The 11132-nt window shown below is 39.1% G+C and overlaps 1 protein-coding gene across 3 annotated transcripts; it reads left to right on the top strand.

Moving 5' to 3' along the window:
• Positions 1–245: 245 nt before the first annotated feature.
• LOC127571155 (UDP-GalNAc:beta-1,3-N-acetylgalactosaminyltransferase 1-like) lies at positions 246–9435 on the top strand. Of its 3 annotated transcripts, XM_052017244.1 has the most exons (3): positions 246–268; positions 1169–1276; positions 6259–9435. In XM_052017244.1, exon 3 carries the CDS (start codon positions 6328–6330, stop codon positions 7285–7287), a length of 960 nt encoding a protein of 319 aa, XP_051873204.1. In that variant the 5' UTR covers positions 246–268; positions 1169–1276; positions 6259–6327; the 3' UTR covers positions 7288–9435. The 3 variants fall into 3 exon arrangements, with proteins under 3 accessions (XP_051873204.1, XP_051873203.1, XP_051873205.1); XM_052017243.1 differs by lacking the exon at positions 246–268 and having other exon boundaries at positions 1130–1276; XM_052017245.1 differs by lacking the exons at positions 246–268; positions 1169–1276 and adding an exon at positions 1428–1556.
• The last annotated feature ends 1697 nt before the right edge of the window (positions 9436–11132 follow it).

The following is an 11132-nucleotide window of genomic DNA, read 5'->3' on the forward strand; positions in this document are numbered from 1 at the left end:
GTCAATCAAGGTGCGGCTCCACCCACCCCTCAGGTGTGAGAGTATCTTTTGCCTCTGAACTTGCCTGACCAGTACCCTTTGTCTCTGAACCTGCCTGACCATTGGCTGTAGCAGGAACCTTTGTCTTTGACTCCCACACCATTGGTTTGTTTAAATCACAACAGTGAGGCTTCACCCAGCCTCCTAGCACCATAAAAAGGGCTGTGTCCACTAGCCCTTCCTCTTTGACGACCCCAGGAGTAGTGAGACAATGCTGCAGAGATCATTGGTAAGAGTGCATCACCACATGGTCAGGGAGCGTTTCACTCAGACTCAGGGAGCGTTAAGGGCCAATGCTAGTGTGGGACAGGCATTGAAGTGTTATATCCTGAAGTTGTACATTGTTATTGTGTGCTTGTGTGTATTACTGTGTGTGTGTGTATTTTACCCCTGTTGCGATTCCCCTCTTGTGTCCGTGGTATCCTGTGCGTGAGTGAGCGCGTGTCTGTTCCCATCCATTCTGTCCTGTGTTTGCCCTTGTAATTAAACTAGTTTTGGTCTACAAAGCTCGTGTCCAGAGTCCTTGATCCTTAAGACATAAAAAGAACAATTTCACACAACATGCTGGAAATCTGAAAATAAAATCAGAAAATGTTGGAGACCCTCACTGGGTCAGGCAGTATTTGTGAAGAGAGAAACAGTTAACAGTTTAGATTGATGGTAATCATCAGGACTTTCATCTGTTCTGATGAAAGGTCATCAACTTATAACATCAACTCTGTTTCTCTCTTTGGAGATATATTTCCAGTATTTTCATCATTTTTTCGTTTTAATTGTTGCCTTTTATATATTCAGCTCATGTACTGAATCCATCTCATTATTAGAAATAGCAGTCCACTTGTAGTGATGTTTTAAAAGTAAATACCAATGATGCTGCAACATCACCTCATTCCACTCGGCAGTGTTGTTTGTTTAGCTATTTTGTGCTCTGTTTTTTTCCACCAGGAGTTTGGCCCATTGTCAGATTTTTTTTGCAAATGCCTATGTGTGCTATCTCTTTAAGGGGGAACCTTGTGGAAGTATTTTCCTGTCTCAATAGCCAATTCCTTCTCTAGGATAACGGTCTGTGATTTGTCAGCAATCACAGTTGGTTGGTTTCTTTCTGAATACGTTATGCCCCTTCTTCCAGTGACGTCTGCTGGTCTAATGTCGACCCGACCAGTGTGCTGGAGGGCCGCAGTGCTCAAGGACAGTTCGGGACCGTGCACTACCCGCCGAACTTCCCTTGTCCAGTCAGGTAGGTGTGGCTTTCGGGTCGCAACCAGTCCCACCGGATGGGCTGCTAGTTTTTAAGAGGAACTGATGCAAAATTGGGATTGCGATTTGGTTACCAGACTCAGCCGTTTGATCTGCCCTGATTTATTCAGCCCAGCTATTCTCTTTTAAACATTTTCATCAGAGGCGAGGTTGTAAACAAAACAGCCCCGTCTTCAGTTCGCGGAGTCCAGATGCGTAGAAATTTGAGGATGGAAGTGCTTAGTTGTCGCTGCGGGTCAAATTGTCTTAAATATGCCATAGTAAGCACCCCGCTGAGCTCAAACTATAACTGAACACTTCAACGTGTAAAACGTTGAACCTCGCCCGTAGTGGGGACATTTAGCTGAAAGATCTGCCCTGGTAGGCAGCTTAGGTGGCCTCGAATTGTGATACCTATGAAGAGGGGGTTGCATGCAATTTCAGTTCCCTGTTTATCTACTTAATAATTAAAAGTGCATATAACATATTTTACCCAATTGCTACCGCGTAAATTTTGAAATTTCCTTTGGCGGTATGGGTTGCTGCTGGAGAATGGTGAACTGGTGAGAAGTAATTTTCACACGAGTCTGAGTTCTTCCACCTTTCCACCTGATTTAACGAATCTGCGACGCTATTGGGAGTGCTCAAGCTGCGTTGTAAAGCTCACTCCGTTGGATTTTGGGTTTTCATTCTTGTAAGGCAAGTGAAGGAAGGAACAATTTAAGTTCTAAAGAGGCGGGTAGATAATGATTCACCATATGTAATTGTATAAATGTTGCTGTGTGTTGATCTTCACCCTGCTAAGAGGCTGGAGTCGCAGTTATATATGGAGATTGGTGTATTTCACTTTAAATCCAGAAATAGTTTTATAAGTTGTCATCTCTGGAATTTTATAATTGCATATGCCTTTTAACTTGAGCATCTTAAAAATAAATGTCTTCTGTAGGTTTTTAAAATTGAAAATAGTTTATCTTTACTGGCTTAAAATATGTAACTTGTGATCCTAGTTTTATCTCGCTTTACTGTTTTTTAAAAAAGGTCAGAAATTCCAAAATAATACCCTTGAGCAGATAAGGCATCCTGCATATTGTGTGATTTTTTTGCTATGCAGATTGCCTTTAATTTTGTAAAAATACATTTTAGTTAATTAAGAATATATTATCTTAAAAAGGAATCACTTAAATCTGGAATTTTTTTTGAAAAAGGCTAGAAATGGACTGAGTTAGCGGATAGGCAGATTAAATTACTTCTAAAAGTGATCATTTTCAATCCAAGCACACGAACTATTTTAAAATTCTCACATCGTTACCTCCCGGGTTTGGAAGGTGTGGTCAGACTGTTGATAGCTGAAGGCTTCTGTTATTAGGTTATGAAAACATACAAGATTGACAACAGACACTGCAGAACAAATCAGCACCAAGTTCTTGTCTTATTTACTTTTGTTTTTAGTCGGGTTTATTAGACATTTTACATTAGTTTATGATTAGCCAATTACTTCCACAGTGATTGAGAACCCAAGTGTAATTTGCCACAGAGTACAGCCAATTCTTAAGTCATTGAATGTGATGCAGTAAGAAATGTAATTTTTACAGGAATGATGCTTGTACAGAATGCCTTACTTTTCAGAAGAGGCTTTGGGTATTGGATGGGAAAGAAGCAAAAACAAAAGAAGTTTTGGCATTCTATAGTAAATGTGCTTCTCAGGAACCAGAGGTTGTATGTCATTTATTATTTTTGAAATGAAGAACCTGGAGCAACAGCAAAGACTAGGATATCTCAGCAAGACCACATGAGATGTCTCAAATGTATTTTATTATATGTTTCAATGCACTTGACCAAAGTAGTTTATTAGCCTCCATACATGGATATTTTTCTATCACTTTTCATAGCCTTCATGTATAGCATGTTGTCTGCTTTTTGCTATGTTCTGTTCATTCACCTGCTGTGTCTGGAGTTATACCAGAAATGCAAAATTAAGTGTGGTGAATTTTACAATAGAAATTACAGTTGAAAATGCAAAAGCTCTATGGTGAACTACTTTCACAGAGTCATTGAATTATTATAGCAGAGAAAGAGGCCATTTGGCCTTTTGAGTCTATGTCAACTCCTTGTAGAGCAATCAGTCCCAGTTCCCCCTACTGATTTCTATACTAATTCACCTGTACTAAATAGCACACCTAATTGTTTTATATGCATCCTGCTCCAATTGTTACCTACTCTGTAAAATTTGCCATCTTGGTGTCTTCGCAAATACAGGTTGTACAGGCAGGCATAAGAGCAGGAACAGTTTCTATAGCTATATTAAGAGCAAAAGGATAGGAAGAGACAAAATTGGTCCTCTTGGAGATCAGTGTGGTCATCTTTACGTGGAGCCAAAAGAGATGGGGGAGATCTCAAATGAGTTTTTTGCATCTGCATTTACTTGAGAGACAGACTCTGAGTCTATGGAACTGGGGAAAAAGAGAAGTGAGGTCATGGACCATATCTGGATTATGGAAGAGGAAGTGCTGGCTGTCTTGAGGCGAAGTAGGATGGATAAAATCCCAGGGCCTGATGAGGTGTCCATTCGGACTTTGTGGAAGGCTAGTGCAGAAGTTGCAGGGGCCCTGGCAGAGATATTTAAAACATCCTTAGCCACAGGTGAGGTGCTGGAGGACTGGAGGTTGTTCAGTTGTTTAAGAAAGGCTGAAAGAATAAGCTGGGAAACTGTAGGTTGATGAGCCTGATGTCAGTTGTGGGTAAATTATTGGAAGGTATTCTGAGGAACAGGATATATAAGTATTTGGATAGACAGGGCCTGATTAGTCAACATGGCTTTGTGCATGGCAGGTCATGTCTAACCAATCTAATAGTTTTTCGAGGAGGTTACTAGGAAGGTTGATCAAGGGAGGGTGTTAGATGTTGTCTACATGGACTTTAGCAAGGCCTTGGACAAAGTCTCGCATGGGAGGCTGGTCCAGAAGGTTAAGTCGCTTGGCATTCAGGATGAAGTGGTCAGTTGGATTCAATATTGGCTTAGTGGGAGAAGCCAGAGAGTGGCAATAGATGCTTGTCTTTCTGATTGGAGGCTTGTGACTAGTGGTGTGATGCAGGGAGTGGTGCTGGGTCTGTTGTTGTTTATCACCCAAATCATTAATATAGATGATAATGTGGTAAACTGGATCAGCAAATTTGTGGATGACACCAAGACTGGAGGCATGGTGGACAGCGAGGAAAGCTACCAAAGCTTGCAAAGTGATCTGGGCCAGCTGGGAAAATGGGTTGAAAAATGGCAGATGGAATTTAATGCAGACAAGTGTGAGGTGATGCACTTTGGGAGGACAAACCAGGGTAAGACTTACACAGTGAATGGTGGGGCACTGAGGTGTGCTGTAGAACATAAGGGACCTGGGAATACAGATCCATAATTCCTTGAAAATGGCATCACAGGTAGATAGGGTCGTAAAGAGAGCTTTTGGCACATTGGCCTTCATAAATCAGGGCATTGAGTACAAGAGTTGGGATGTTATGTTGAAGTTGTATAAGATGTTGGTGAGGCCAAGCTTGAGTATTATGTGCAGTTCTGGTCACTTCTCTACGGGAAAGATATCAATAAGCTTGAAAGAGTGCAGAGAAAATTTACACAGATGTTGCTGGGACTTGAGAGCTTGAGTTATCGGGAAAGGTTGAATAGGTTAGGACTTTATTCCCCGGAGTGCAGGAGAATGAGGGGAGATCTCGTAGAGGTATAATAAATTATGAGGGGTGTAGATAGAGTGAATGCATGCAGGCTCCACCCCCCCCCCCCCCCCACCCCCACCCCCAGGTTAGGTGAGACTAGAACTAGAGGTCATAAGTTTAGGGTGAAATATTTAAGGGGAATCTGAGGGGGAACAACTTCACTCAGGTTGGTGTGAGTGTGGAATGAGCTGCCAGCAGAAGTGGTGGAACTGGGTTCAATTGTAACATTGAAGAGAAGTTTGGATAGGTGCATGGATGAGAGAGAAATGGAGAGCTATGGTCCAGGTGCAGGTAGACGGGACTAGGCAGAAAACCAGGCTGAAGGGCTTGGTTCTGTGCTGTAGTGATCTATGACTGTAAATGTAGGGAGTGACTGTTGCAAGCATTTTATTCATAATAATTTAAATGTCTGACATTGGCACAGCTACTTGAACTGTCGCCTCACTGCTCCAGTGACTCAGTGCTGATCTTTGGTGCCATATTTCTGAAGTCTGTGATTCCATGAACATTACCTCATTATTCCTCTTTTGCACTGTTTATTTATTTTTGTAACCTGTCGTAATTTTTAAGTATTTGTCTTGCACTGTACTGCTGCTGCAGAACAACAAATTTCATGACATATGTCAGTGATAATAAACTTGATTCTGTTTCTGAACTTTTACATTCTCCTCGTGGCTGCATGGATTTCCCCTGGGTGCTCTGTTTCCTCTTACATAGCGTAGATGTGTGGGTTGGTAGATTAATTGGCCAGTATAAATTGTTCCTAATGAGTTTGTGTGGTAGTTGATGGGAATGTGAGGAGAATATGTTATAGGGAAAATATGGGATTGCTCTGTGAGCTTCCTCCTCTGTTGTAAGAAAATAAGAATGTATAAGGCTTTGCATTTGTTTAAAATAAAAACAAATTACTCAAATAAAAGCTGACAGTGTTGGAAATGGGCCATGAAGTAAAATTGGTAATGATGATGAAATCTTCTCCCAAGTAGTTTGCTGCCCACCTGCCCATGACATCCACTGTTACCTAGAAAGTGTCCCTTAGCATGAAAATTCCTTCAGGAAGCTGGCTCTGACCTGATGCAAAACCCAAAACGTACAATTAAAATCACTTACTTTGCAGGGAGGTACAACAAAATATTTCCTAAAAGAAAGCTGTCTGTAACAAAAACTGACAGAATAAGGTGAAACAGTGTATCACTAATCATCTGAACCGGAAAATTGAAGGTCCTGTACAGACAACTGAATGTTTCTTCTTTGTTTTTACAGATTGTGAGGGAAAACAAGACTGACTGTATTGGTGGAAACTAAAATTTGCAATGCCATTTCATTCATTCAATGATCATGAGACTGATTTCCCAGAGGAAGTGGCTTTTTTTACTCCTTCTGTTCAGTGTTGTCTTTTGGTTGATATTTTGCACATATAACACAAAGGAAAACATCAGTTGGTGGTGGTTCTACAAGCAAAAGCCAATCTATAAGAGGAACTCTAGTTTTACTTTGACTCCATATCTGAAATGTGAAGGTGACGATCATTTTCTAGTTATACTAGTTGCTACAAGACCGAATGAAATAGAGGCACGACAGGCAATCAGAGTAACATGGGGACAGGAACGGATGTGGTTGAGCAAAAAAGTCTTGACTCTGTTTTTGATCGGAAAAGATGCTGAACATCAGAGTCATGGGAAGCAATCGGTGGAGGAAGAATTTGCTCAGTATGGAGACATAATTAGCCAGAATTTTATAGAATCTTACAATAACCTGACCTTGAAGACAATGATGGCATTTCAGTGGATTTCAGAATTTTGTCCCAAGGCTGAATATGTGATGAAAGTAGATTCTGATGTATTTATAAATGTAAAGTATTTAGTTACGTATTTGCTAAAAATTAATAAAAATGTTTCCAGTGACTTTTTTACAGGCTATCCCTTTATCAACACTAAACCACACAGAGGTTTTGTTAAAAAGGCATACATTTCAAAAACTGACTATCCTTTCAGTATATATCCTCCATATTGTAGTGGCCTTGGTTATGTTTTCTCTGGGGAATTGGGTTTAAAGATATATAACATGATGAGCCATGTTAAACCAATTAGATTTGAGGATGTATATGTTGGAATTTGTTTGAAGATATTAGGTGTAAATCTACATATTCCAGAAGAAGGGTTGTTCTTCCTAAAACAAGTGAAGTTTGACAAGTGTCTGTTCAGCAGGTTGATTGCGGTACATGATGTCACTCCACAGCAGTTGAACAGTTACTGGGAGGATCTCCAAGGATTGGAGATAAGCACCTGTTGAATGAGGTGCAGAAAATATAAAAGCATGAAAGTGATGCAAGATTGCACTTTTTTTTGGGTGTAACTTGACTGAGATGGTTGTGCAGTGTACCTAGTGTGAAAACTCTTATCCTGTAGGCTAAATGAATCCAAGTTTTCATAATGCTAGCTTGTACTAGCCTCTTGGAATAACATTTTTGCACTGATCACTAAAATTATTGCATCTACCAAGAGAAATAGACTAAATTAATCCATGGTGAAATTTCTAGTTGATCCTTGTTTTTTTTGCATACTGTGTGAAATCAGCTGAGTACAAAGGGTTTTGCAATTTAAAACTTGAGTAAAGCAAAGTATGAATCAATTTTCCATAATCCTTTTGATATGGTTCTAATGATCACTTTACCCAAACCTGGCTTTGTGTGCAAAACTGAGTACAGGCGACCCCTGCATTACAGTTGTTTGGGAAACGAAAATTAATCCTTGCAGAATTCACGAATCACTACCCAAAAATTTGAGATACAGAATAATATTCACTCTTATGGAATTTGTGGGAAAAAAATGTAAATAAATAAACAGTTCTTTTCAGCATGTGTTTCCTGAAGCATGTGCAAATGACATGGCTTCACATTACAGAAAATCATGATGTGGACCATTTTCTAGAAATGCAATTCCACCCCACCCCAACCCCCCCATAATGTGGGAGTTGCCTGTACACAACTAGATTGAAATATTGAGGATATCAATATTTTTATGGATTACACCCATATGTAAATTACAGGGACCAGGGAACTTGTTTTGAGTATTTAAATATTTCAATATTTAATTTTCTAAGAAACCTGTGTAGATCATTGAAGCAAATGTATGACTGAACTTCATTTTTAAAGTAATTTTCAATTACTTTAAAAACGATCTATACTTCCCTGTGTAACCAAATGGTGAACAAATAAAGTAGATCACATTAAGACAAGTGGTGAATACATGTGTTTAAAATTTACATTTGGTACAGTGCATGCACAAAAAAATGTTTTCATAGTTGCTTTTCAAAAGCTTTAAATATTGATTTCTGGGCACAGAAAAGCTGGAGCACTGAAATATTTACAATTCAAGCATAATTTGTTTATCCTTGAATTCACAAAACACAACCAAGGTCAAATTAGGCTGTGTTTCCTCCTTTGTAGAACAAGGCAGACAATCCAGTAAAATCTAGTAAAAACTTGAATGCACACTGAAATCAACTAGTATTGAGGAATCAAAGCAATTTGTTTGCATCAAGAGTTTAACAAACTAAGTTAATTTTGTGGGACTCATTGATAACTTTGTTTCAAATCATCCTTTTATGCCTTTTGGTCACTTTAAATGGCACCAGGTGAAATGTTGGTGTTGAGTCCATCAATGTTACATGCTGGGAGCGGATTTCTCAACACTTTCACCCACAGTGTTAAAACTCCTTTGATAAGCATTTCAGTAATTGGAATAAGGGCTTGTGTGAGGCATTCCATTTTTGTTTGAATGAAAAGGCCAAGTTCTGATCCATCCTTGGTGAGGAAAGTATCTTGACCTTCCCAAGCTCTGGAGTTGTTACTCTCACATATTTGTTTGCGCTGGAGAAATGCAGGTTTGCCACTGAAATTAAACCAGAAGGACATTGGGATTACAATGAAAAGCTTGAATGTTAGCAAACATAGATTTATCCACCTGGATATAAATGGTTAAAACTGAGGAAAAGTACAAATAAGTACAGCTAAAATTAGTGAGCAAGAACCTTGAATTATGTAAGTCTGTCATAGCAAGAAGCAGCTCCCACATTGAGAAGGAGAGTACAAACTGATAAACTGAGGTCTTGTGCTTGTAACAAAGAGAAAACTTTCCACAGAAGCCAGCAATGCAGGTCGACATGTGGAGATTACCACCAAGAAAGCACAGTTGGTACATCTCATAATCAGTAACTGATTGTGTGTCTACAGCAGTGGACAATCCAAATAAATAGTTATCAATAATCAGGACTGCTATTAGAACTGCTGTTGACAGACAAACGATGGAGAGAGGAGGATTCTATTTAGTCAATCAATTTGAGAAACATTCATCTTAGATTAACTATCTGAGAAATACTTGTACACTGCAACTATTTGATGATTTGCAACTACTTGGTGCTGTGTGTATCTGAATTGATGTTTTCTTAAATGATTTATAATAGTGGGAAGAGCAATGATGTTTGTAGAAAGTACAGCACAAAATCCTGATTAAATCTATAAAATTAAAGCTGCTAGTTGTCTGCCTTGTTATACATTGCTGACTGGGGGTTGGAAAAGACTTGGGTTCTACAGCCTTGAAGCTGTGAAACAGCATGATATTTGCTGAGTTACAAGTTATGTTACAAGTAATGTGCAGACTGCCTTTTGGCCAATGATCATGAGTCTGTATTGGTCAAGCAGTTACCTCTCTATGTGAGCTGCTTGTTGAAGTGTATGTCCACTTCGGATATCTCCAGGAAGCCTTGCTGGAAATACTGTGCATAAACGAACAGCCCTATCTCTTTATCAAAGCAATTTGATAAGCATCCTGGAGCTAATTGCTCACATTTTGTGCACACAATACCATACTTCACTCCAGTTTACATTTCAAATGCATGACAAAGAAATTTGTGATATCATTACACATGGGCCCTGTTTTGTTTCATGAATTTAGTGGTATTAACCTGCTCCTGTTCTCCTTTGAGAATTGCAACTTCTGTTTTCTGATTTTGAATATTTCATAAGCCTTTTCTGCAACTCAGTTGATCCTGATACCTTTGTACCTGATGAGGACAGATTTCAATCTGAGGCTAGCTTTTAATTGTTTACAAAAGCAAACTGACACCTGCACCCAAAAGTAATATTTTCTGGGCTGCAGTTGATGCTTTGCAATAGGAGTCCTCCTAAGTAGTGTGGACCTAAACTGTTCAAATTTCTACAATGACTTTGAATCTTTAAAAAATGAATATAGCCAGACAGCACTGTTCCATATGCCAACACCTGTGGTCTCCTTTGTCTTCAGAACTAAACAAAGCTTCCATCTCCAAATTTTTTTGAGCAAAGACAAGGTAAGGCATATGATGTGACTGAATGGACATTTTGCAGATTGCTTCTGTTGAATAAATTTGTGTTGTTTGCGTGGAATGTGAAACACAGTAGGGACCCAGAAACTATATATGAACTAAGCTGAACCTGCCTGGATGTGTTCAAACTTGCACTTTAAAAAAAAATTTAAACTAAAATATATGTTCCAGAATGAGAATATAGTCTCAATCTGCCCCACTTGCCTATCCTACATAAGAGGCAAAGCTTGTGTTTTATTTATTGTACAACTTGCCGGGAAAAGAAGATATAAACATGGGACATGTTTTGTGTTGAGATTAATCAATTACAATTGCACAAGGTTCTGAAGGACAAAAAAGTTATAAATTGGAGTAAAATTGGCCAATATTTTCAAATAACCAAGCTTAACATTTTACTCCCCTCAATTCTACATGAATCAAACAGCAAAATAATTACAATCACAAACCTGCTAAACTGTAAAGGAAGCTCCACCTCCAATGAGGTGTATCAGGGATGCTATATCAAGGATACTAGTAAATAGAACGGTGTATTCTTTTAGAACTGTGTGACTGTTAGTGAAAGGTAAGGCAGGCAGAATCACTTAATCCCTCAGAATTTCCAGCGTATTTACCTCCATTGTCCTCTGCTTTGGTTGCCTAGTAAAGGGGGGGGGGGGGGGGCACTAAATTTTAAAAGCTCTTTCTGGCGATATTGCTCTAGGATAACCAGATTATTTAGAAATGGACTTTACTCTTTCAGCTGCTACTGTAACTATTACAACGTTGCCTAGTTA

The sequence above is a fragment of the Pristis pectinata genome, chromosome 6 (genome assembly GCF_009764475.1).
Source record: "Pristis pectinata isolate sPriPec2 chromosome 6, sPriPec2.1.pri, whole genome shotgun sequence".
Taxonomy (NCBI): domain Eukaryota; kingdom Metazoa; phylum Chordata; class Chondrichthyes; order Rhinopristiformes; family Pristidae; genus Pristis; species Pristis pectinata.

What these genes read in the sequence shown, in the direction of transcription:
- LOC127571155 (XM_052017244.1), top strand. Translation starts at nt 6,328, where the DNA reads ATGATCATGAGACTGATTTCCCAGAGGAAGTGGCTTTTTTTACTCCTT.